Consider the following 27679-nt stretch of genomic DNA (forward strand, 5'->3'; position numbering starts at 1 on the left):
GTTGCATGACAAGCTGTGTGACAACTGCATCCATTCCCCCAGGAACCATAAGCAATCTGAGGATAGGAAATGCTGCTTTATCTGTTTCCAGCCCCCAATGCAGGGTCTCGAGAGGAAAATCAGCACAGCAGCCTTTCCCCTTATCTGGTTTCCTTTTCTAAGGTTTGTTACCCGGGAACAACTGAAGTCCGAAAATGTTAAATGGAAAATCCCATAAAAAAGCAGTTCCTGAGTTGTACAGGGCGCTCCATCTTGAGGAGTGTGGCATCTGGCGCCATGCTGCTCCATCCCTGCGTCCGGGGTCTGAGGCGCCATGCTGCTCCATCCCTGCGTCCGGGGTCTGAGGCGCCATGCTGCTCCATCCCTGCGTCCGGGGTCTGAGGCGCCATGCTGCTCCATCCCTGTGTCTGGGGTCTGAGGCGCCATGCTGCTCCATCCCTGCGTCCGGGGTCTCCACACTGTCCACCCTCCCTGCTGTGGTCACTCAGCAGCCATCTCAGCTATCAAACTGCATATGGCAGAACGCCGCTCAAGTCACCCTTATTTTATTTAATAATACCCCAACGCACACAGTAGGGATGCTGGCAATTCGGGTGTGCCAAAGAGAAGCCATAAAGTACTCCTTTAAGTGAAAAGGGGAATGTTCTCAATAAGAAAAAAATTGTATATTGAGGTTGCAAAAATCTACAGTAAGAACAGACCTTCTGTCCTTCAAATTATAAAGAAAAAAGGGCTTTGTGTTAGTTTTGCTACCACGCCTCTAACAGCCAAAGTGATGCCACAGTACATGGCAAGTGCCCAGTTCAGATGGAAAAGGGATTCCATATGTGAGCAGGGACATGAACACAAACGTATTTCGATCGATGGCTGTCGGGTTCCTTGTCATCTTAGGTTTCAGGCATCAGCTGGCGTCATGGACTACATCTCCCGAGGAGTAGGGGGGACTCCTGTACCAGAACAGCAGCACTCATTAATAACCCCAGTGTGCATCTACTTGCCGGCACAAGGGAGGGAGGGAATGCAGGATGACAACTGCGATCACGTTGGGGTCACCAACCCATGTCCCAGAACAAGACGACAGACATAAGGCTCAATCTCCACATCAGAGGCACTCAGGGGGCCTCTGCTCCAGCCTCCTAGCCTGGGGTGAGCAAACTTCTGTCAAGTGTCAGATACTAAAGATTTTAGACTTTTCTGGCCTGATATGGTCTCTGTCCACATCTTTTTGTTTTGTTTACAATTCCTCGTTTTCTTTCGTTACAACACTTTTGAAATTTAAGAACTGTTCTTAGTTCTTGGGCCTTACAGAAAGAAGCTGAGGGCCAGAGTTGGCCCTTGGCTGTGATTTGCCAATGTCCGTGTGACTCCGCCATGCTGCACAGCCTCTCTGCACCTCTGACAAACGGTCCCCAGGCTGTGTGCAAGGGCTCATCTCCCCACCATGACCTGGAATTGAACCGTCGCAAGTGGACTCTTGTGCAGGTTTCTCCAGCATAAGATGACTGGTGTGAGTTTCCACGGATGCGATTTCTGAAATTAGAGTCCTGAGAAATGCAGTGGCAGCAACACTGCGGAGGAAAGCCAGCCCTGAGTGCACCCGCTGCAGCTGCTCTTCCAGAACATTCTATCTCTGGACCAGGAGGTACCTGAGGCCTGTGAGCACCAGGTGGGCTCTAAGGGCCTGCTCCAAGGACCCCTTAGTCCCTCGGCACGGCTCTCAGCTGGGTTCAAGGGAAGGCTAGTAACTGGTGGTTTGAGACCAACTCCAGAGAGGTCAGCAGGAGAGGTGTGTGCCAAGCGGGGTGGATCTCAGGGCTGCCTGAAGCCTAGAAATCTGACTCAGCACTTCTGCAACGCGGGAGACACCCTGGCCTCCCTGAGTGGGAATCCCTGGGACTGAGGTGAGGCTGCCTGGGTCTGGGTCAAGGGAGTGAATCCATTCCCAGGAGCGGGCTGTGGCAGCACCATCAGGACACAAAGCCAGTGACCTGTGGGGTGGAGACTGCTTTTCCCACTGTCTGTGATCTGGAGGAAGAAGTTCTGCCAAGCTGCCACCTTGACCTGCCGGATCTGTAAGCTGCTTCTCTGCGCCTGAGGGTGCTCAGAGCCCTCATCACGTGCCTGCTGCTTGGCCTACTCCCGAGACTGTGGCATGCACACCAGAGGCCACACTCACATCCTTGGCACTCACTCTAGGCTCACGGTCTGTCCCGTCACAGGAGCGGCTGAGGAAGGAGCCAAGGGAGAGGCAGGTGTCCAGGCTAGTCCAGCCGGGCCCAGAATGCCTGTGTTTGGCTGAGCTGACTGACCAGAAGGTGCCACACAGGGAGACAGTAGGGGTGGGAGCAAGGCCTGGGCAGGAGGATTTTCCTGCTTCCTGGGCCTGTTCATCCCTCCGTGGACTTAGACACACAATCCCTGGGTTCACCTCCTCACAGGCTGTGGGGTGCTGGTGGAATCACGTTCCTCCACCTTAATGTCTGGAGGAACAGATGACTTAGACCAGCATGTGCAAAGGCCGGGGTGGGAGTGAGGGGCTGGGTGATGCACTCTGCAGAGCCCAGGCTGAACAGAAGCTGGGTGGATGCACTCTGGAGAGCCCAGGCTGAACAGAAAGGACAGTCATGCAAGGAACACGGAGTCCTGTGGCAGGGAGGCCACCTTGGGGATGGCAGGGGGAGGAGTTGTCAGTTGTCCAGGTTGTCAGGGGCTTGTGGAGATGCTCTGGGGTCCCTTGGGTTCTCAAATGGATTTTGTGGTTCCATGGGCAGGACTCTGGGCTCGCCTCCAAAGGAAATCCGATTACAAGAAACAGGTGAAGTTACATGCAGTTGCTAGGAGCTCAGAATCCAGTGAAGGCACAGACAAGGCAAAGTTGGACAGCGGTGCCCTTGGCAACGGGAGGGACTGGCACTCTAAGCCTCATGTGTCTGACCACCCTTGGGGACAAGAAGTCAGGCCAAAGGCTGCTCCGGAAGGGAAGGGTTAGCAGGACTCAGGCAAGTGGAAGATGGTGCCCCAGGCCAGTGTGAGGTGTGGCAGCTGTCCCCTTGGCGTGGGCAGCTGGCAGGTTGACCCCTGACCCCAGCTGTTTGCCTTGCGGGGAAGCTGTGTGGCTCCTGTGGATCTTACTGTTCGCTGGTGTGGCACTGCAGGGCAAGGAGAAGGTAAGAAGACGCAGGGAGGCAGCCTGGGCTGCAGTCACACTTCTGCTGCACCCAGATCTGTGAGCTTCTCCACAAAGAGAAGAAAGAAGACAAGCCCAGGGTTGGGACTTCCCCCTGGCTTTTTTTTTTTTTTTTTTTTTTTTTTTTTTTTTTTTTTTTTTTGAGACGGAGTCTCTCTCTGTTGCCCAGGCTGGAATGCAGTGATGCAATCTCAGCTCACTATAAGTTTCGCCTCCCGGGTTCATGCCATTCTCCTCCCTCGCTTCCTGAGTAGCTGGGACTACAGGCGCCTGCCACCACGTCTGGCTAATTTTTTGTATTTTCAGTAGAGACAGGGTTTCACCATGTTGGCCAGGATGGTCTCGATCTTCTGACCTTGTGATCTGCCCGCCTTGGCCTCCCAAAGTGCTGGGATTACAAGCATGAGCCACTGCGCCTGGCCAGGATTTTTTTGTTGTTGTTGTTAAGATTGCGTCTTGCTCTGTTGCCCAGGCCGAGGGCAGTGGCACGATCACTGCTTACTGCAGCCTTGACCTCCTGGGCTCAAATGATCCTCCCAATTCAGCCTCCCAAGTAGCTGGAACTACAAGCGCACACCATCACACCCAGGTAATTTTTAAAAAATTTTTATTTATTTATTTTTGTTATTTTTGAGATGGAGTCTTACTCTGTTGCCCAGTCTGGAGTGCAGGCAGTAGCACGATCTTAGCTCACTGCAACCTCCACCTCCCAGGCTTAAGCAATTCTTCCTCCTCAGCCTCCCAAGTAGTTGGGATTACAGGCACCTGCCGCCCCACCTGGCTAATTTTTGTATCTTTAGGAGAGACGGGGTTTCACCATGTTGGCCAGGCTGGTCTCGAACTCCTGACCTCAAGTGATCCACCTGCCTCAGCCTCCAAAATTGCTAGGATTACAGGCGTGAGCCACCGCACCCAGCCAATTTTTTTTTTTTTTTTTTTTTTTTGTAGAGACAGGGTCTCACTATGTTGCCCAGGCTGGCATCAAACACCTGGCTCAAGCAATCCTCCCATCTTGGCCTCTTAAAGCACTGGGATTACAGGAGTGAGCCACTGCACCTGGCCAAGAATTTCCTTAAAGCTTATGAAGTATGAGCCTTTCATTTCATGTGGAAGGTTCTGGTGGCTGCAGGATGGCCTGAAATGAGAGGGCAAGTGATCCTTTAGAGAAATGGTTTCCTTTTATCCAGTCTGAAGCTGATGGGGGTGAGGCTGGAAGTAAGTAAGGCTGGCAGAAGTAAGGCTGGAATGGAGGAGAAACAAATCAGCAGGACTTGGCTGAAATGTGTTGGGTTTGTTCGTTTATTTACTCAGCAGATACACAGGGAGTGCTCACTGTGTGCTTGGCACTGTGGTCAATGAACTGAGTATGCAACAATGAACAGAATACATATGGTCCTTGCTCTGTGCCACTCACAGTTTGGTTCAGGTCCAGAGAGGAAGAGGAGGTGTTCTCAAGGTTCCACTGGTGGAACATTGATGTTCCTCCCCAAACCAGTGACCAGTTAGTGAGGGGTGCAGTCACGTCCGTGGGTCTTCAACAGCATTTTACTGAAATAAAATATCAGAGTGCCTTGGATGTCATAAGGGAAAGAAGAGTTTGCAGAAATTTGTTTCTGTTATATATATGCAGGTCTGTATTGGATCAGTATGTGCAATATACTTATTACTGAAGGGCAGGTAAAAAAACAAACAAACAAAAAAAAAACCTTGTATGGGGCTGAGCGTAGTGGCTCGGGTCTGTAATTCCCGCACTTTGTGAGGCTGAGACAGGACTGCTTAAACCAGGAGTTCAAGACTAGCCTGGGCAACATAGCAGGACCTCATCTCTACAAAAAAATAAAATAAAAATTAACCCAATGTGGTAATGCACACCTGTAGTCCCAGCTACTTGGGAGGCTGAGGCAGGAGGTTCACCTGAGCCCAGGGATCAAGGGTGCAATGAGCCATGATCACACCAGTGCATTTGGCCTGGGCAACAGAGCAAGACCCTGTCTCAAAAAAAAAAAAAAAATCTAAAAAAGAATGGTTAAGTCAAGCATGGTGGTGCATGCCTATAGTCCCAGCTACTCTGCAGGCTGAGGCAGGAGGATCACTTGAGCCCAGGAGTTTGAGGTGGTAGTGGGCAATAATTGTGACTATAGCCACGGCACTTTAGCCTGGGCAACATGACGAAACCCGGTCTCTACAAAAACTAAAGAAATTAGCCTGGAGTGGTGGTGCATGCCTGTGTTCCCAGCTATTCCAGAGGCTGAAGTGGGAGGATTGCTTGAGCCCAGGAGGTGGAGATTGCCGTGGGCTGAAATCTTGCCACTGCAGGGGGCTACAGGAGTCTAAAAGGGAGGGGACACAATTTCCCCAAATCTCCAACGTTGGGGAGTTCTGCCTACACTCCTTGCCCCAGGATGCCCCCAGCACCAAGGCCAAGGGGGCGTCAGCCCTCAGCACCGGGGTGGAACATTTATACACAGAACCAGGCCACAGAAGGCATACACAGAGCCCATGAACACCGGCCCCCATCTCCACCCTCTGTTCTCTGGGACTGCAAGTCCAGGCCTGACCTGGTTCTGTCCCTACCTGGAGGGACAGAAGACAGAAGGAGACAATCCCTGAGAAGCCTTTCCCGAAGGCCTCATTCCCCCTCAGCCCTCACTTTGTAAGATCTCTCAGCCCGCACTTTGGGAGGCCAAGGCGGGCAGATCACGACGTCAGGAGATCGAGACCATCCTGGCTAACACGGTGAAACCCCGTTTCTACTAAAAATACAAAAAAATTAGCCGGGCGTGGTGGCGGCGCCTGTAGTCCCAGCTACTCGGGAGGCTGAGGCAGGAGAATGGCGGGAACCCGGGAGGCGGAGCTTGCAGTGAGCTGAGATCGCGCCACTGCACTCCAGCCTGGGTGGCAGAGCGAGACTCCGTCTCAAAAAAAAAAAAAAGAACAGAGCTAGGAATACCGTTTCCAGGGCCTAACAAACAAGCATAGCCGGAAGACAGAGACAGATTTCGAGAGGTCCTTATTCACCTCTACTTCCAGGGGTTCTATGAGGAAAACAGATTTTTCCCAAAATGGGATTTGTGGTGCCTTTTCTGTTTTCCCAAGGAGTCCCAGGCCACGAGAAGTTATTTTAGGGTCTTTTATATATGCACCAGGAGTGGTAAGAAAGAGTGGAGAAAAGTAATTTAGTTGACTGAGGAAAAACCTTTTCTAGGAAAACAAGATTTATGAAGAGAAAAATGTAAAGGCCTTTTGAGTATTCTTATAGCTTGGATATTTAATTTTAATTAAGCTGAGAGTTCTTTTTTGCTGAGCGCGAGGGCGGAGGTTAGAATTATATAAATGTTATGCCAAGTTAAATTGAAGGATTGGGTTATGTGCAGGAATTCCCTGCGATAGTGGGAGGGATTTCTGGGAACATCCCAGACACTGTTTGATTTGCAGCAAATCAGACCCGGAGAAGGGGACGTGAACATGAGCGATTCCTGAAAGCCCAGCCACTTCCTGGAGAGGGAGAATGGCAGAGGAGGTCTGACCGGTTGGAGTAGGTTTTGAACTGGTGGAGAAGGCGGGGGGGGGGGGGGGGGGGCGGGGCTTGAGGTAGAAGAAAACCTGAATATAGGGAAACTTTTGCCATTTGCCGTTTCTGGTGATAAAATCGTCAAGGTTCCCGAGAATTTGAAAGGTAAAGGTGCTGTGTGGGCCACTGGCTGTTATTATCCAGTGTGTATTGGGACCAGGATGTTTTGCAACATAACATTAAACGCTTTAGCTTTAGGCTCCCCAGTAAGCCAAGTTTGATGAGGTTGTGAAGACACAGTTCAGTGGGGAGCATGCAGGAATGTGGGGTTGTTTGGCACCCATGTGGACTGGTGAGAGGAAGCCAGGGGTGTCTGTTTGGTTCTAGGCATTCCCAGACAAAAGACAGAGACCCAGAGTCCTCTTTCTGAGAAGGAACTGGGTGTCCCCAAGACTTTCTCCAGCTTAGTCCCATGGGTCCCCCGAGGACCGGGACAGCAGACTGGACTTTCTCTGGTACCGGGAGAAAGTCAGGGGAAGGCAGATTTTACCCCTCAGCTGAATTAGTGTCCAGCATTGGATGTTCCAGTTGCAGTCGGCAAAGGGCCTTCCAGACTGGAGCTGCGTGAGGAAGAGAGAGACAGAGAGAGAAGAGAAGGGAAGAGGGAGCAAGGGTTGGAGAGCAAAGTATCAGTTGCGAGGGGTTGGAGGTGGATTCCAAGCCCTGAGGGTTTTGAGAGTCCACAGGGGAGGAGCCCTGGCCACAGTCTCACAGTTCCCTTCGGGGTAGGTTTTCTCCTCATGCAAATTGCTTGAAAGGTGAAGGGAGAGGCTGGGAGAGCTAGGCCTGGTGGCGGGTGGGCCTAAGGCGGCGTGGCAGCAGCCAGGTGGCAACAGGACACCTGCCAATCGCATCTTTTCCCCCATCTCACCTCTGCAGAGGGAGCACTATGTCTGTGGAAGAACTGGGCGCAGCCTCCGCGGAGGAGCAGAAAGAAATGGAAGATAAAGTGACTAGTCCAGAGAAAGCTGAAGAAGCAAAATTAAGAGCAAGATATCTTCACCTGGGACAAAGGCCTGGAGGTTCAGATTTCTTAAGGAAACGATTGCAGAAAGGGCAAAAATATTTTGATTCTGGGAATTACACATGGCTAAAGCAAAAATGAAAAGCAAGCAACTTCCTACTGCAGCTCCGGAGAAGACGGAGGTCACTGGTGACCACATTCCTACCCCACAGGACCTTCCTCAGCGGAAACCATCCCCTGTTGCTAGCAAGCTGGCCAGCTGATTAAAAGAGCTGAACTGCATGAATCTGCTAATTCCCATGATTTCTCCTTAAAATATGTTACTTACCTACTTTTTATTTTCTTTCATTCACTCAGTCATTGGAGACTGACAGCTTTGCAGGTAGCAGTAGTGTGTGCTGCTATTGTGGAATATACTTGTGTAGCGTTTTTGATTCGTTTAACAGTGCACTGGAGAAGAGGACATGTTAGAGCAACATTAGTAAACTACTTGAAAATAACTGTTTGTATTACCTAACTCCAAGTGTAGTACTGGTTCTAACAAGTAACAAGCAGTTTTAAAATTTTAATGTTTTGGCTTTCATTACTTCATCTTAATTACAGCTTTGTATGTTACTCTTATTTAGTATAATCTCTATTGTATTGATTTCTTCTGTATTTACCTTAAACAGAAGTTTAGGACTACAAGTTAGAAGAAAGGTCACATATTTCAAACATAAGATTTGTGTTTGTCTCTGCTTGAACTTGAATGGCCTTAAACCTGTTTCAGCTTTAACAGTAGAATTTTACTTGGGCAATATTTGCCCCTTCTGGTGTAACTTATGTGTTTCTAGTGCTTAGCAGCTGCTGTTGAAGCTAATATTCTTATTCAGTTCTATAGAGTCAGAATACCTTTTGTTGTTGAAGATGTGAATGAAGTATGCATGTGCATTGACTGCTGAATTCACTTTTGTGCCATTTTTGTAAATACAATAGTTTTGCACAACCTCTCACAAATGTCTGTATTTATTTCACATATTTAAAAAGTAGATAATGTGCCAACCAGAAGCTCAAGAGTTCCTACACAAAACTCTGTAAGTCTTTATAGCTTTCATATCATAAGAGTAGTTTACAATCTCGGGCTTATAGAATACCAAACTGAAATCTTAGTTCAATCCGTCATAGACTTAAGCTTTTCATTTGTTACTAATATCCACGACATTCAGTGGCCTTGTGCATATACGATGTGTTGCTTAGGAATAGCTTTTGTCCTATGTAGAACCTTTCATTTTGATTTTTATGAAAGTTACAATTCATATAATTTATATACAATTTTTAAATGTAGAAACTTTTTACTTCCACACTCAACTTTGGAGACATTAGAGTAAAAGGCTTCAATACTCTGCATTCCATGCCCCCGCCACCTGCTTTTCTTCCCTTTTGTTCTTCGGCTCAAATGGTATTGGGTTGTTTGTTCTATACAGAAACATATATCCTTACTCTTTTATATAACACAGTAATGATGTTTTCCTTCTAATTTCTCAGTTGTTAATCTCTCTCTCTCTCTTTTTTTTTTTTTTTTTTTTTTTTTTTTTTTTGAGATTAGGGTCTTGCTCTGTCACCTGAGCTCTAGTGCAGTAGTGCAATCATGGCTCACTGCAACCTTACTCCTAGGCTCAAGTTAACTGTTCTTAATCCTTTATTATTACTAATATTATACAATTGTTTAAATAAAAGGAACTTTATGATGAAACAGCACAGAATGCTGGCTCAAGAACCTATGTCAAGATGAGCTGAATTTTGGTAAATTATTTTAGGAATTATGACAAGCTAATAGAATTGGGCTTGTGACAATGAGAGGAATTTACATGACGGGTAAAACTTACTCATATTAAAATTGTTTAGATATTTGCTTCTATAGGTGTCCACTTTAATGAAATACCAATTTAGTTTTACTTGTGGCTTATCTAGTTAGTAAGAACTTTAACGGACTTTACTGGGACAAGTGTACCGTTCTTGTAGGAGGTCCTATCACAAGCAGTTGTAATGCCATGCCATGATACTCAGGATCAGAAGCTTGAGATGTTACTATTTTTCTCTTCACCTCTGACTTGCAGAGAGCTTCCGCTTTTTGGATCCAGGCATCTTTTCTGAATCCTGTTCCCATTAGTATACCTGCTCTCCTATGATCCCAAATCGCAGTCAGTGGTGCCTCGAACACAGCACCTTCAGGTAAAGGCTGCCTAGTGCTCCGGGGAAAGCTGGCTGATTATCTCCCTGCTCTACTCACCCTAAAAGGCAGAAAAGCAACATAGTCATTCCTGTGCTCATTTGTAATTGTAAAGATCAGTTATATATAGATTTGTAATGAGAGCAAGTATATACTCATTATAGGATCAATTTAAGAAGTTTAAAATATCCCGAATTAGAATTTCTATATCTAGTCTTCTGTCTTTTTTTTTGTTTTTTTTTTCATGAATATTTGCAAGTGATTACCCTTAACTTCACACATGACAGATTAATCTGGAAGATCAGAGAGGCCACGTTATTCCTGATCGTGACAGACTTGCTCCTGTGGTTTGGGACAAGTAACAAAACATCTGCGTGAGTTTTGTTTGTAAAATACGCTATTAATATTTGACCTACCTCAAAACGTGTTGAGGATCTGTGAAATACTAAGTGCCCAAAATAAAATATTGCTGATTGTCTTTTTACTAAAAGTAAACTTTCTCATTAAGCCAACCTGCCTTCTGTAAGTCACAGTGCTTAAATCTCAGGATTTTTCATTAGGAGAGACCTGTCGTTAAGGATTTGCAGGTATAATTGCTTAGCCTCCATCACTGGTGATTGGGATAGAGGTTTTACATTTTTCTGTTTTCCATCCTGCCTCAAAGCTCAGTTTATTGGAGACATTTGTAAGCTATTGGATCATCACTTGAATCAAGATTTCGACTAGTGAGTTTAATTATCCATTTCTTATGATTTCAAAGCTATAGTCTGAGAAATGGCTAATTTTAATAACTGTCCTATCATAAATTAATGTTGGGATAAACTGAAGTTGGAGATAAATACTTCATGAAAACTAACTAAAGTCTGACACAAATTACCTGTTTTATGTCCAATAGCTACTACATTTGATATAACAGTTTTGAGAAATATTTCATTCTTGAAGGCAACATCTGACATGGTTCTCAGCAAGTTGGAATAGTAAGGATTGTTGGGTTGTTTTGACGAGTGGAAGCAGCACGTTTGTAGCATACAAGTTATTTAATAATCTTGTGCTGTTGACCTAAAAGTATGTCTTAACTCTTCATCAAGGCAAGCCTGGTGAAGCCTTTACTTGTTACTACTTCAACAGTTGGAATTAGTTGCTCTTTTTACTTGATGAAACAAAAGTCTACCTCTGAATATTTATGGATACTTTTTACAAAATCAGGCTTGTGTTCTTAATCCAAATTAGTAAAGTTTTATGGAAGCTGAAATATAATACAGTAGTCTCCCCTTATCTGCAGGAGATACATTCCAACACCCCTAGTGGATGCCTGAAACCTCAGATAGTACCAAACCCTTTACAGACGATGTTTTTTCAATCTGACAACCAAGGCGGCTACTAAGCGACTGAGGGGCAGGTTGTACACAACCTGTGTGGACAAGCAGGACAAAGGGATGATGCACACCCCGGGCAGGACAGAGCAGGAGGATCATGAGATTTCATCACTCCATGGCTTGTAATTTATTTTATTTTATTATTATTATTATTATTTTTTTTTTTTTTTTGAGATGTAGTCTCACTCTATCACCCAGGCTGGAGTACAGTGGTGCGACCTTGGCTCACTGCAGCCTCTGCCTTCTGGGTTCAAGCAATTCTCCTGCCTTGGTCTCCGAGGTAGCTGGGAATGCAGGCGCCCACCACCATGCCCAGCTAATTTTTGTATTTTTAGTAGAGACAGGGTTTCACCATGTTGGCCAGGCTGGTCTTGAGCTCGTGACCTCAGGTGATCCATCCATCTTCCTCGGCCTCCCAAGGTGCTGAGATTACAGGCAGGAGCCACCGTGCCCAGCCGGCTTGTGATTTAAAACATGAATTGTTTATTTCTGGAATTTTCCACATAATACGTTTGGACCAAGGTTGCCTCGGGTAACAAACTATGGAAAGTGAAATTGTAGATAAAGGGGATTACTGCTCCTGTGCTCTAAAATTGGCGTTTGGGTGATCGGGAGCAGGCAGCCAATGGGAAGAGCACTTCTGAGTGATAACGAAAGCAGTTTCTTTGGTGGACTTTTCACATTCTCCAATGTTCAAGCATATTTTCTACTTTCCATTTCCTCTTTCACCTCATGTTGCCTCACCATCCCCCATCCCTGCTTATTTCTCAAGCCCATTGATGGCACTCATTAAATTGTGTTTCGGGCTAATGAATCATTGTTCCTTAATATCCTTTTCAACATGCCACAATTTAGAACCCATTTAAAATTTTCTAAAACAATATCCTAATCTGAGTATTTACTAATTTGAGCCACATTCCCAGCACTAACTCAGCACACACTGCCAGTCTTCCCCAATATCTCCTCTCAATTCCCCACCACACTATAAAATTGGCATCAGAAATCTCACTCTCATTGTTCATCTAAGAATAAAAACACAGATTTTAACACTGTTTTACTAGTTTCAGCCTTCTAAGTATGTAGGCCTCTAGGTATTCTGCAGATCACCGGTGGTCTTGATAGTTATTAATATACATTCATATTATGTTATTTTTCAACCAAATCGCAGTTGGAAAAAAACCTCTTTAATATTATGCCCTTGGATCTTTTACTTCGTCACTAATACTTGTGATGCAATAGGACACTTTGCCTGTACTAAAAGGGCCAAGAGTAAATGCCTTGTTTTGTTGTCGTTGTTGTTAAACATGTCTATAGAGTTGGCAGTTAATGCTGAATTTGTCAAATAGCCCTTCCAAAATTATACTTGTATTTGAAAAATAAATGGATCTACCTAATTTCTATTGATTTAATTTGCAGTTTTGTCTTATTATTATTAAAGTGGCATGTTTTTCAGTGTATTTTTTCTAACGTTGATCTCTTTACATTTCAGCTCTTACTGTATGCAGAAAGAAATTGACTTGTAATCTTTGATTTTTTTGCATTTGTAAAGGCTTTGTACTTAAGGCAGGATTACATGTTTACAGATTGTGAAAAAAAAAAGAAAAAAAAGAAGAGTGAAGGGAGAGAAAAGATGGGGCGAGTGGCCCGAGAACTTCAGGATCCAAGAGTTAACTCGGATTAACTCAGATACTTTGTTCAGCCAATACTCAGACTTCTTTTTTCCTAATATAAGCACTTAAGGATAAGCCTTTCTGTAAGAACTGCCTTACATGCATCACACTGTTTTAAATGTAGTGTTTTCATTCTTCTTCTAGTCTAATTACCTTCAACTTCTATTAGTTCTCTTAGACCCATTAGTTATTTAAAATTGTGTTACTAGCAATTTCTGAGTTCATGGGGTTTCCTCTTTTTAAATTGCTCTTTACCTTCATTGCCCTTCGTAGTGCTCTCCGTGGAAACCTGCTTTCTGATCTAGTAAGTGCGTATTCTTCGTGCAGGTCCCCAGACTTGAAATCACTGCGTAATCTCTGTGTTTGTCCTGGCTTAGTGCATCTAATGAATGACTGAATGAATGCATCTTTGCCTTATCCCTGGGCCTGAAGCCTCGTCTTGGTCTCTTTCTCAATACCTTGGATCCTTGGAGATCAAGGTCCTGGTTGTTCTGGCAAGTTCAACCCCATCTGGCCTCATGATCAGAGTCCTGTCCCTGAACTCAAGACAAGGGAGGGACGGGCAGAATTTCCTCACACTGTGCCAGGAAATATGAGTCTCATGGAGCATTGCCTATGTGCCTGGGCAAATTCACTGCCTCACTGCCCTGTGCTGAGATGATTTCTATCTTTTTTTTTTTTTTTTTTTTTTTTTGAGATACAGTGTCACTCTGTCACCAGGCTGGAGGGCAGTGGTGTGATCTGGGCTCACTGCAAACTCCCCCTCCCCAGTTCAAGCGATTCTCCTGCCTCAGCCGCCCAAGTAGGTGGGACTACAGGTGTGTGCCACCACGCCTGGCTAATTTTTGTATTTTTAGTAGAGACGGGGTTTCATCATGTTGGCCAGGATGGTCTTGAGCTCTTGACCTCATGATTCACCTGCCTTGGCTTCCCAAAGTGCTGGGATTACAGGCCTGAGCCACTGCACCCGTCCAATCTCTCTTTCAGGGATAGATGCTCACTCTCTCTTGCAGCTCTGCCTGCCAGACTAAGCCTGAAAATATCTCTGCGTCTGGCATTCCTATGCCACCTATGTGGGGCACTATCTTGACCCAGAACAAAGTCCCTCCAAGTGTACCCTACTCTCTTTCCATGACCGTTTCTCTGGTCTGAGATAGATGTTTATGACCTGCCAATAAATGCAGTGATTCAAAGTCCAGGGCCCACACTCCTCATTCATACAGCCATGTTTAGGGAGGCTCTAGGGAGAAAAGCACAGCTTGACATCAGTTCATGAAGAGCCTCTCCATGGCTCCTGCATCTGAGACAGCTGGCCTGCCCTCCAAATCATCCGTCCACCCCTGCTGTCATCTGTTTTCACGACGTGAGATCAACTCACAGGAATATCCATGGCTTTCGTGCTCATTTTGGTTCTCAGTTTCTACAAGCTGGTGTCAGGTAAGTCTTTCAGTTTGGATGTTGTTTGTCTCCTTGTTGAATAATATTTTGAGTTCATTCGTGACAATGAACTCAGCACAGCGAGATGCAGGAATCTTTGGTGCTTGCATTCTCCAGCTTCCCCGGGCCTCAGGCTGGCAACTACCAATGCCAGGAGCTGTGGGAAGCACAGGGCAGCAGGAATTCAGGAGCAGACCCCGTGGGCTGTTTCTCAAGGACATGGGCACTGTGTGCACTATTATAGCAGCCCAGAATAATGGGAGCAGCCCTGGGAGTGGGGAGGGAACACACTGAGAATGCTAAGGTAAATATATTGTTTTCCCCAGTGGGCTGTGGGGCTTAGGCAGGGGAGGTCTCTAATAAAATCCCCAGGTTTTTGACTTGGGTGTCTGGGTGGAAGGTGACACTGTTTAGGATGTTTGGAGAAAAAGACAATGTGTCCAGTTATGTACATGCTGAGTTAGAAACACCTGTGGATATGGGGTAAAGCACCAGACCTTTAAGTGAGGAATAAGTTGGAACCTGGCATATTCTAGGCAGAAATCCACTCTTCTTTCTCCTTCTAGTAACCATCAACACAAAGCCTGGTGCATAGGATATTGAGTAATCCAATAAACTTTGCAGGGAGAGATGGGGACTGGAGTAGAACACTGGGCAGGGAGAGACAGGGACTGGAGTAGAACACTGGGCAGGGAGAGACGAGGACTGGAGTAGAACACTGGGCAGGGAGAGACGAGGACTGGAGTAGAACACTGGGCAGGGAGAGATGGGGACTGGAGTAGAACACTGGGCAGGGAGAGATGGGGACTGGAGTAGAACACTGGGCAGGGAGAGACAGGGACTGGAGTAGAACACTGGGCAGGGAGAGACGGGGACTGGAGTAGAACACTGGATTCTGGGTGGTCAGTGTCAAGCCATGAAAAGTTCATTTGACTGTGTTCACTTTCTGTCTGAAACAGTTCCATCCTGCTATTTGTCTACCTATGACTGTTTTGCTAAACAAAGCCAAGAAAACAGAAATAAGGGCATCAAAATCCATGTGTGTTGGCCGGGCGCAGTGACTCACACCTGTAATCCCAGCACTTTGGGAGGCTGAGGTGGGTGGATCGCCTGAGGTCAGGAGTTTGAGACTAGCCTGGCCAACATGGTGAAAATCTGTCTCTACTGAAAACACAAAAGTCAGCTGGGCGCGGTGGCGGGCACCTGTAGTCCTAGCTACTCGGGAGGCTGAGGCAGGAGAATTGCTTAAACCCAGGAGGTGGAGGCTGCAGTGAGCCGAGATCGTGCCACTGCACTCCAGCCTGGGTGACAGAGTGAGACTTTGACTCAAAAAAACAAAAACAAAAACAAAAAACCACAATCCATGTGTGTTACTCAAAAGAGAGCCTCCATTTAAGTACATTCTCAGCCATTTTCTGACGAGCTTTTCTGTCTGCTTTCTGTTTCTGCATGAGGCAGCAGGGCATCCTGGAAATGACCTTGGAGGAAGTAAGACTGTTTTTTAAACTTTCTTTTTCTCTGCCTATGAGCTCGTGGCTGATAACCTCTATTAGCGTCAGTTTTTGCTTATGATGACATAGAGGTAATAATATCACATCCATGACATCCTGTGGCTGAAGGGCTACTGTGTGGACTGCATGGACTTCTGCATGTAGAGCACGCAGCACAGAGCTCCACTGGTGCACAGTGTGTTGCAACCACACACAGTGTTATTCCTTGCTTCTCCCCCGGGGAAGGAGTAAAGGGAGATGCTGTCAGCAAGACAAATGACAGCAGCAAGGCTGGCCGGAGAAACAGACATGTACTAAAAACTGTTTGCCCAGCTTGAGAGTCTCACGCAGTCTTGAGGGCAGCACTCACAGCAGCCCAGCTGACAGGTTGGTTCCCAAAAACTGATCTAGAGCAACAGCCTTTCTGCAGATGGTTTGTTTAGCAGATCATTCTCAGAAACAAAAGTGACAAGGTGCAAAGAGTGAAGCCAGTGGGAGGAAAGCCATAGAGGGTGCACTAATGAGCAGCTTGCGGTGGTGGCAACTGGGACCCAGTCCCACTGTGTCCTTTGCAGGAACCGTATAGATGATGGCTCAGGATCTTCCCAACATCCACCGCTTCCTGTTCCCCACTGGGTGAGATGTGCCCCCTGGGACTATTAAAATCGCAAACCTTCTTGGCTGCCCTGTGCCTGGGCTGAGTAAGTTCCAAAGGTTGCAAGAAGCCATCAGCAGAGAGGCAGAGGCCAGGCTCCAAGGGCGGAGCTGTCAGCAGGCAGGGAAATGCCCATCCCACTTCAGGGGGACTCAGGGTTGGGCGGTGAGGAGCAGGGCCTCAACATCTGCTACACCAGGTCAGCAGCTGGTCAGACATCAGGCGGCAAAATCACACCTTATTTAATAATACTCTTAAAGGTGCACAAGTGAAATACACTTCAGCAAGATTTATAAAATGTACTTAAACTTAGACATAATTAGTGCTAAAATTAAAAACATCCACTTATCTGGAAATTCACACACGGGATCCACTTTGCCTCTGATGCACGTGCAGACAGCACACACAGGTAGATCCATATACCATAAATGGATACATGTGAATGAATCAAGAGACACTGCCAATCAAAGGGTTGGGTACTTGGAAGGTGAAGGGAGCGGGCCTCCATCATTTGTGATCTCGCTAAGAAGAACTCTAATCATACAGAGTTGTAAGTGTGATTTACACCAGGAAAATTACTTGGTCGACCACAAAACCGAGAAGCAAATGCACAAAGAAAGTAGCACTCACCATTCACGAGCATAATCCCTGTCTGCAGAGCCCATTCTCTGTGCTGGGCATGGGGAATCCTGTGCTGAGGAAAACACACACACTCTGTCCTCATGAAGCTGAGAGTTGTGCAGGGAAGACTTGCAGAAAACAAACAATTATGTCACTTGCAGCAAGATGAAAACAGTTTCAAGGGAAGATCAAGACAAAGCTGTACCAAGAAAATACAAACAAACAAACAAAAAAACAGGTAAGCCATGTTGATAAAGCACTAGAGTCGGAGTGTCCAATCTTTTGGCTTCCCTGGGCCATGTTGAAAGAAGAAGAACACTAACAATAACTAATGAATGAAAAAATACCACAAAAAGTCTTATAATGTTTTAAGAAAGTTTATGAATTTGTATTGGACCCTATTCAAAGCTGTCCTGAGCCTCATGCAGCCCACAGGCTGTGGCTTGAACAAGCTTTTGCTAGATGAAGTACTATTCAAGTACGAAATAATAAAGTGGAAAAACATAAAATTATTACCTGGAGTAAAAGGTAGGTGTCATGGAAAAGATATGTCACAACATGAGTGCACTAAAGAGCAAATCTCTGAAACAAAAACTACAAAATCTCCTCACTGTGTCATACCATGTCCTTCAGAATGTGGCAGAAGTCTGCTTAAAAAAAGAAGCACAAATAAATGTGCTTCAGCAGAGAATATGTATTTCTCTCTTGTATCCATAAAACATTTACAAGACGTAATCATCTATTTGAAGGAAATAAATTTCCCCAAATTGGATATTTTATGGCCACTTACTCCCCTCCTGAGTCATTTAAAAAGGTTTTTAGCATAGAAAATGCAAAGGCGGTGGTGTGAGTGTTCATTAAGCAGCTGGGCAGAGAGCATGTGGAGGTAGATTCTCCTCTAGTCAGGGAGTCTGCATTTGGAAGGTGTCTCTCAGGCCTCTGAACAACTCAGCCCCAGAGACAGGGTTTCCTCATGTTGAATGTGGGAAATATTGATAGCACAGACCTCACCTCATCTCACACGAGATGTGTATGAGAACCGAGTGAAGTAACTGACACGGAAGCGTTCTCGCAAGTGTAAGAAGATGTGCAAATCCAAGTCATCAGGTTTAGAAAGAAGACTGATGGATCCCCCACCCCACACCCCACACATCTCCACCCACCAGAGCCCTGAGAAGGACTCAAGTAGATTTTGCTCAGTTATCTGTTGTGTTTCCTCCCATAGGACAGTGGCAAGTGACTGGACCGGGCAAGTTTGTCCAGGCCTCGGTGGGGGAGGACGCAGTGTTCTCCTGCTCCCTCTTTCCTGAGACCAGTGCAGAGGCCATGGAAGTGCGGTTCTTCAGGAATCAGCTCCATGCTGTGGTCCACCTCTACAGAGATGGGGAAGACCGGGAATCTATGCAGATGCCACAGTATCAAGGGAGAACTGAGCTTGTGAAGGACTCCATTGCATGGGGGCATGTCTCTCTAAGACTAAAAAATATCACTCTCCTGGACGTGGGCCTGTATGGGTGCTGGTTCAGTTCCCAGATTTATGACGAGGAGGCCACCTGGGAGCTGCAGGTGTCAGGTCAGTTGTTTATTTATGACTGAGTTGTCTTGTAAAGTCATGCTACTGTTATCAGCTCTTGAAAGTATTTCAGATAATGAAATAAAACAGGTTTTCCAGATTCTGACATGATGTAAAAAGGCTTCGGTGGGCATCCCTGACCTGAGGTTTCTGGAGATGAGCCTGGCCCTGCCATCACACAGGTGGGGTCATGACAGAGAGGACAGCCACCTGCACCTGCCACCACCTGACAGGATACGGAGGAAAGCCACTGCCACCCTCTTGGTGAAATGACAGTGATGATGCCTGTCCTGTTTCAATTTCTTTTGTTTTCTTCTTCTTTTTTCTTGACTTCCTGTGTGTTACTAAATTTTTTTAGGATTCCATTACAACGTATTGTTAGTCTTTTTTTAGTGTAACATTTTGTCGTGTTTTCTTAGGTGCTGTTCTAGTGTTATGATATTCATATATAATTTGTCACAATCTACTGTATCAACATTTTACCACTTTGAAGTGTGGAAACTTCATTTTCATTTAGATCCCTTTAATCTCCACATTTTAAAAATAATACTGCCTTGAGTATTTCTTCTATATACATAAGCACTACATCAGAGAGTGACTTAATTTCTGTTTAAACCATCATATGTAATTTTTTTAGTTTTTAGTTTTCTTTGAGACAGAGTCTTGCCCCGTCACCCAGGCTGGAGTGCAGTGGTATGATCTCAGCTCACTGCAACCACCACCTCCTGGGTTCAAGTGATTCTTGTACCTCAACCTCCTGAGTAGCTCAGATTACAGGCATGCACCACCACATCCAGCTAATTTTTTTTGTATTTTTAGTAGAGATGGGGTTCTGCCATGTTGGCCAGCTGGTCTCAAACTCCTCACCTCAAATGATCCCCAGCCTTGGCCTCTCAAAGTGCTGGGATGACAGGCGTGAGCCACAACACCCAGCCCGTATGTGATTGTTAAACACTAATAAAATGGAAAATCTATTGTAGTTTTCCTTATTCTTCTTTTTCTATTGCTTTTCTTCTTTCCTAATATTCCAAGATTCTTTCTTTTATCATTTCCTTTCTGTTTGAAGAATTTCCTCCAGCCATCCTTTTAGGATAGGTCTGCTAGTAACAAATTCTCTTAGTTTCTGTTTATCTGAGAATAAACATGCAAATGATTTCCTCTTTATTTGTGAATAATGGTTTTGCCAGATATAGAATTTGTGAAGTTTCCTGATGGTTATTTTCTTTCAGCAGTTGAAAAATGTGCTACTTCTTTCTGGCCTTGAATATTCCTCATGAAAAATCTGCTGTCATTGGTTTATATATAATGCATCATTTATCTCTGATTGCTTTCAAGATAGTTTTATTTATTTTCAGAAATTTAATTATGATCTATCAAGGCATGAGTTTCTTTGCACTTCTCCTATTTGGTTTGCTCTCAGCTTCTTGAAAGGACTTTCACCTCCTTTGCTTAGATCGACAATCATTTCTTTAAATACTCTTTCAGCTCTCTCTCTTTCACCTCTCCTTCTGGGACAATGATGATATAAATGCTGATATTTTGTTATTGTCCCATAGGTCCTGGAGGATCTGTTTTTCCTTTTTAGAAAAAATATTTTCCTCTCTCTTCACACTGGTTAAGTTTCATTGTTGTATCCTGGAGTTCAATGATTTTATTTTCTGTCATCTCCACTCTAGTATTGAAGCTACCCAGTTAGTTTTTGTTTTTGTATTTTTTTCTGTTATATAACTCCCGATTTGCTTTTTATAACATCTATGATTTTTGTGAGTTTTAATTTTTTTGAGATAATTCATAATTGCTCTTTGAAACACTTTAATAATAGCTATTCATGTTGGTCTTGGCAATTACATGATTGTCTATTTTCATTCGTTGATATTTAATTGGTTCTTGGTGTGATGGGTAATTTTTAGTTGAAATCTAAGTGGTTTAGTTATTGTAAGACACTCTAGACCCTATGTAAAGCTTCTGTTTTGCAGGCAGTCCCCATGTTTAGATTTATGACTCAGGTCCTAGTCTATTTTTGGTGGTTATGGCTCCAAATACAATTTAATTTTCAGAGACTTTACTGTATTATTTTGGTCTGCTTTGCTTATCTGATGTCCCTGGAGATTCTGATCATCTTTTCTAGTACCGACTGTGGCAGTAAAAGGTGTTTCCCCATGTTGCTCCCCAGTGTTTCTTGTGAGAGAGGTGATCATCTGGCATAGTGGGACAAAAAACTCTTCCCCTGGCCTCCAGTCAATGTGGCTCATGGTCAATTCTTTTGCCAGCACCACTTTGCATATCATGTATTTTCAGCCATTTAGGGGTGGAAAGATTCCCGTTGGGCCACCTACTTCTGCTGGAGGTGGGAGTGGGGGAGTGGTCATAGGATGCTCAGCTGCTGTGGTTTTTCTCTAGTCCTGGGGTCCCTAGTCAGTCCTCCTTAGTCTTTCCACTTTTCACAATGCACCTATGCTTGCCTCATTTCCAGGGTTTATAATTTTACTTAGAGGAAGGAGCAAGGAAGATAAGTCTACATCATCTTACTTGAACCCCCTTCCTTGGTGCTTACACCATCATCATTCTTTCATTAATTTATTGACTAATAAACATTTATTACACTCCATGCATTGATCCAGACCCTGGGGAATGGCAGAGAACAGCACTCAGAGAGGAAGTTCTGTTTGGAGTGGTTAAAAGGCAATATTAAATCATCAAATTGAAGTCAACCACATAAGGGGTACTCTTCCACATTTCCCAAGTCACAAATCTGGATGTCACAATAAACCCTTCCTTGATGTTCAGTCCTATTGAATCAACCTCCAAATAGATTCTGCATCTGCAGTTCCCCTTCTCAAAGCCCTCCTCCTCCCCAGCCCTTCTTTTCTCTCACTGGAGTCACTTCAGTAGTTGCACAGCGGGTTACTCTCCTCCGGAGTGTTCTCTGTGGTCCCTCCTCCATGCTGCTGTCTGGAGACCTCTCTAAGATACAGGTCTTACCATAACTCCCACCTGCTGGAGACTGGTAAGAGCCCTACTGGTCTACAGTTCTCAAAGTGGCTGTGGGCAAGTCCACATTGCTCAGGTCAGTGAATGTATGACCTCCATGGCTTGCCTTGTGCCTTTTTCAGACCTTGTCTCACACCCCTACTCTCTTATACATCATTATCTGGAATATAAATACTCATGAGTCCTTGAAATCACTGTGGCATGTTAACTTTTCACATTGTGGTTTGCACTTGCCTCTTTTTGTCTAAAATGCTTCCCCTCTCCCCAACCTGACCACAACAAAACTCCTATTTTCTGACACATAAGGGTGCAAATGCCATCTCCAGGAAGCTGTGACTTTCCCTGACAGTTAAGCACTCTTCTCTTTGCTAACCTGACTGCGCTTTCATAGTTGCATTTCACTATGAAATGTATTTTATACAGTTTCCTCACTATTTGGTCAATGAGTTTCTCATTAGAAGGGGCTGTGTCTTATGCACTGCATCCTATTTCATACTTAGGAATATCCAGGCATACATAGTGGTTCCTAAATAAATGCTGAATGAACATAGACCATGGAAAGTCTTGCAGTAGTATTATGAGTGGATGTGTGTGTAAGAGAGAGACAGAGAAGGATGTGTGTGTTGTTATGGGTACAGGCTTGATGAACCAGACTCAAAATAGCTATAAGCTTGAAATTTGGTCTTCACTTTCATCTTTCCCTCTTTTCTTCCCAGCACTGGGCTCACTTCCTCTTATTTCCGTCATGGGATATGTCGACGGAGGTATCCAGTTACTCTGCCTGTCCTCAGGCTGGTTCCCACAGCCCACAGTCAAGTGGAAAGGTCCACAAGGACAGCATTTGTCTTCAGACTCCAGAGTAAATGCAGATGGGCACAGCCTGTATGATGTGGAGACCTCCATTATAGTCCAGGAAAATACTGGGAGCATATTGTGTTCCATCCACCTTGCTGAGCAGAGTCATGAGGTGGAATCCAAGGTATTGATAGGAGGTGAGTGGGGAGAAGCAGGAGCAAGGAATGGGTGTGTGCATAGGTAACCCAGGGTAGAGCAGCAGCTTGTGTCTGGGATTGCTGTGTAGTACCACCCAGCTTCAGTGATTTGTTTTGAGAGTCAAAGATTGATGAGGTATAAAAAACAAAACCAAACATTTGATAAGGCAGAAGTAGAATTGTTTACAATTCCAAGGCAGTAGAATTAAGTATTTCCTTCACCACATAATACCCCAATGGTGCAACACTCACAACTCAACACATACAAAACTTAAGGAAATTAACTCTAGGACTAAGAAAATAATTGTTTCTTCATTTTGAGAAAACGTCATTGCTCCTTCATGAAGCAGAATAAAAATGTAGAAAATTTCAGAAAGGATTTACAAATAGTAGGAAAATTTACATAAACTAAAATGTTTCCAGAATCACACTCAATGTAAAAGGATTTAATTTGCCAGTTAAAAGACAAAGAACCGGCCGGGCGCGGTGGCTCAAGCCTGTAATCCCAGCACTTTGGGAGGCCGAGACGGGCGGATCACGAGGTCAGGAGATCGAGACCATCCTGGCTAACACGGTGAAACCCCGTCTCTACTAAAAATACAAAAAACTAGCCGGGCAAGGTGGCGGACGCCTGTAGTCCCAGCTACTTGGGAGGCTGAGGCAGGAGAATGGCGTAAACCCGGGAGGCGGAGCTTGCAGTGAGCTGAGATCCGGCCACTGCAGTCCAGCCCGGGCTACAGAGCAAGACTCCGTCTCAAAAAAAAAAAAAAAAAAAAAAAAAAGACAAAGAACCTCAGACTGGATTTAAAAATCTCATTACTTGAACCCAGGAGGCAGAGGTTGCAGTGAGTCGAGATGGCAACACTGTGCTCCAGCCTGGGCGGCAGAGCAAGACTCCATCTCAAAAACATAAAAATAAATAAATAATAAAAATCTCAATTGCAATTCATAAGAGGAAAAATGTAGCACATATGACCTATCCATTGAAAATAAAAAATACTAGAAAAATATTAATCAAGAAGAATCGAACAGATATATTAGTGTCAAGGAAAGGAAGACAAGGTTTTAAGAAAGAGGACATTAGGAATAGAGTTATTTCAAAAACATAAGTTCACTCAGTATAAGAATATGAAAATTTTAAATATGTATGTACCTGATACATGTAAAATATAAAAAGAAAATATCAACAGAAATGCAAGAAAAAAGATCATACTTCGAGTTCTAAAATTGATTAAATAAGTAGACAAAATGAGTAAGAATATATAATATTTGAAGTAAAAATTAATAAGCCTGAAATAACATATTTTGGAGAAGGATTCCAGGTTTGTAGAATACACATGAATTTTTACCACACTTGGGACTTTTATAAAATTTTATCAGATATAAACACATAAAATGGTTTTCAGAAAATTTTCAGACATTGATATCATGCACACAAAATTCTCTAATCATAATTTAATAAAGTTAAATGACTATAGCAAATGATAGTTTAAATTCTTAAGTGTTTGAAAAATTTTTAAACATAAAAATAACTGAGAAATTGAAGAAAGCATAGTGATAGGTAGAAAATTCTTAAAACTGAATGATAATAAAATTACAATCTATCATAATGTGTAAAATGGAACTAATATGGTTTTCTGAGTCAAAATTTTATCCGGCCAGGTGTGGTGGCTCACGCCTGTAATCCCAGCGCTTTGGGAGGCCAAGGCAGGCGGATCACCTGAGGTCAAGAGTTCAAGACCAGCCTGGCCAAAATGGTGAAAGCCTGTCTCTACTAAAACTTCAAAAATTAGCCGGGTGTGGTGGCGGGCACCTGAAATCCCAGCTACCCGGGAAGCTGAGGCAGGAGAATCGCTTGAACCTGGGAAGTGGAGGTTGTAGTAAGTCGAGATCATGCCACTGCACTCCAGCCTGGGGGACAGAGCAAGACTCCATCTCAAAAAAAAAATATATATATATATATCCTTAAATCCTTAAATGTTCTTATTAGCATAAAATAGCTGAATATTGATATTAGGCATCAATATATATTTCAGAAAATAGCAAAAGAAAGTGGAAGAAATCCTAAAGATATAGAAATATGGAAATATTAAGACAAATAGTGCAGATTAATACATCTAAAGTTAGATGGTTCAAAGTGTTATTAAAATAGATAAACTAGCAACATCAGTTAAGAATAAAAGAGAAACAGCACAATTAAATAATGCAGGAAATAACAAGAAGGTACAACTAAAGATTTAGTAGAGATTTATAAGATAAACTGCTTTGAATAACTTTTTCCTTTTCTACTGAATATGATGAAGAGAAAGTTTTCATAGAAAAATGTAAAATACAGACCAGGTGCAGTGGCTCATGCCTGTAGTCCCAGGACTTTGGAAGGCTGAAGCGGGCAAATTGCTTGAGGTCAGGAGTTCGAGACCAGCCTGCCCAACATTGCAAAACTCCATCTCTACTAAAAATACAAAAATTAGGTGGGCGTGGTGGTGTGTGTCTGTAATCCCAGCTACTCGGGAGGCTGAGGCATGAGAATCACTTGAATCCAGGAGGCAGAGATTGCAGAGAGCTGAGATCACCCCACTGCACTCCAGCCTGGGGGACAGAGTGAGACTCTGTCTCAAAAATTTTTTAAAAAGAAGACAAATGTAAAATACAAAATCAGAAGGAAAGATAGACTACCTGACTAATCTGTAACCACGAAAGAGGTAGAGTCAGCATTTAAAAGTCTTCCCACAAGGACCACATTTTTTTATGTACAAAGTCTACCAAATATTCAAGAAAAGAGAAAATGTATCTTTCAGAAAGTTGTCCAGAAAGCAGAAAAAATAGGAAATATTAAACTAATTTTATTGAGTAAACATAATTTTGGCACCATAACAGAAATGGGCAACTCGAAAAGGGAAAAATTTTTACCAACATTATTCATAATTGAAAATGTGAAAATCTTACCAAAAATTTTGCAAGTAGAAAAGTCCACAAAAACATATCTCATGACCAAACTTATCCTGGAAAAAAATGTTAGGTCAACATGGGAACATATATTAATGTGATTATTACCATAATTAGTTAAAAGAGATAAACTATAATTTTCTTAGTAGACATAAATAAAACATAGATAACTTTCAACATCTATTCATCTATGATTTCAACACTTGCAAATCTAGAAATAGAAGAAAACTTTCTATCAATCTAGAAATAGGAGAGACCCTGCTTAATTGGATAAAAAGATATCTAAAGATACTTGCAGCAAACATCATACAAAATAGTAAGCCACTTAATTTTTTAAATACACACAGAAAACATACCTAATGTGTCATTTAAAATCATAACATAAGGAGATTGCATTAAACACTTCAGTTCCACATTATATTAGAGTACTGTTACTATTAGCAGTCACTTCAATAAGGGAAGAAAATGTAAAAGTTATAACTTTTAGAAAGAAAAAAATAAAATGGCCATTGTTCACAGTCTACATGATTATATAAATGGAAAATTTAGGAAAATTTACAGACAAATTCTTTCAACTCATAAAAGAACCCATCGTGTTCATGAAAAATGAGATGAATAAACAAAATCAATTGCATTAGTAAACATCAGCAAAGGAAGAAAATTACATGCCATGTACAATAAATAATAAAAAAAATGTTAACCAGGAATAAGTCTAATAAAACATTTACAAAATCTTATTGAAGGGTATTACAAAACTACATTAACAGACACTAATGAAAACTAAAATAAGAGAACAAATATAACACCTTTCAGATAAGAAGATGCATATTTTTAAAGATACCAGTTCTCCTACAATTGCTATACAGATTCAATACAATTCCATAGAAAAATTTCAGCACATTTTTTTGTTTGTTATTTGAGACGAGCTGTCACTCTGTCGCCCATGCTTGAGTAGAGTGTTGCAATCATGACTCACTGCAACCTCAACTTCCCATGCTCAAGCAATCCTCCCACCTCAGCCTCCCAAGTAGCTGGGACCACAGGTGTGCACCACCTTGCCTGGCTAATTTTTTTTAATTTTAAATATTTTTAGAGATGGGGATCTCACTTTGTTGCCTAGACTGGTCTTGAACTCCTGTCCTTAAGAAATCCTCCCACCTCGGCCTCCCAAACTGTTGGGATTATAAGCATGAGCCACCGCACTTGACCCAGAGTTTTCTTAAAGCCTAACAAGTCAATTCCAAAATTTATGTGGCAAAACAAATAGCCAAGAAGTGCTAAGATACAGTGGAATAAGAGCAAGCTAAGAAGCTTAGTCTTATCTCAGAGACATATCCCAAAGCTTTGAAGATTAAGCCAATTAAAATTATTGGCACAGAGATAACCCTGTGGATCAATGAGAAAGAACAGAAAGCCCAGAAACAAATCCAAGCTTGAACAGAAACTTGAGGTACACAGAGGTGACCTTGCATGTGTGGTAGTGTGTGAAGCAAGGTCCACTCAATAAACATTGCCAGCACAGTCAATACCTGCTTAGAAGAAGATGACATTGAACTTCTGCCTCATTACATACACACACACACGCAAACACACACACACACACACGTGAGTATATGTATAAAATCCAGATGGATCGAGACTTATACAAATGTAAAGCTTTAAATCTGTAGAAGAAATTGGAGAAAAATGTTTTCATCTTGGGGTACTGGGAGATTCCTTAAATGGGCGTAAAATTGTCTTACCTGCTTAGTAATCACTAAGGGGTCTGTGGGACTGTTTTTCAGATACTTTTTTCCAGCCCTCACCTTGGCGCCTGGCCTCTATTTTACCCGGATTACTCTGTGGTGGCCTATGTAGTGTTGTCGTGGGGATGACAATTGTTTTCTTCAAATCCAAAGGTAAGTGAGAGAGAGAAGTACGGGCCCATACCTTCCTGGTGGTTCCTGTGGAGCTGGTATCAGGCTGCCCTCACACACCTCCGGGGTCTGTTGTTCCAG

General features: G+C 43.6%; 1 protein-coding gene, 1 long non-coding RNA gene and 1 pseudogene across 2 annotated transcripts in view; 2 read left to right on the forward strand and 1 right to left on the reverse strand.

Moving 5' to 3' along the window:
* Positions 1 to 8054, forward strand: part of LOC119624826 (cAMP-regulated phosphoprotein 19 pseudogene) — a 20514-nt pseudogene extending 12460 nt beyond the window's left edge.
* LOC140709933 (uncharacterized) lies at positions 3401 to 27477 on the reverse strand. Its single transcript, XR_012090721.1, has 5 exons — positions 25683 to 27477; positions 17190 to 17379; positions 9877 to 9992; positions 8051 to 8172; positions 3401 to 4735 (listed from the first exon to the last, which is right to left on the reverse strand). It is a non-coding gene; the product is annotated as an uncharacterized lncRNA (long non-coding RNA).
* LOC140709929 (butyrophilin-like protein 3) overlaps positions 12878 to 27679 on the forward strand; it is a 29238-nt gene continuing 14436 nt past the window's right edge. Inside the window, exons 1-4 of the mRNA XM_073010390.1 lie at positions 12878 to 14414; positions 18406 to 18753; positions 22461 to 22736; positions 27467 to 27580. Coding sequence (XP_072866491.1) covers positions 14366 to 14414; positions 18406 to 18753; positions 22461 to 22736; positions 27467 to 27580 — 787 coding nt within the window. The 5' untranslated portion in view covers positions 12878 to 14365. The remainder of the gene's footprint in view (positions 14415 to 18405; positions 18754 to 22460; positions 22737 to 27466; positions 27581 to 27679) is intronic.

This window comes from Chlorocebus sabaeus, chromosome 23, assembly GCF_047675955.1.
Source record: "Chlorocebus sabaeus isolate Y175 chromosome 23, mChlSab1.0.hap1, whole genome shotgun sequence".
NCBI lineage: Eukaryota > Metazoa > Chordata > Mammalia > Primates > Cercopithecidae > Chlorocebus > Chlorocebus sabaeus.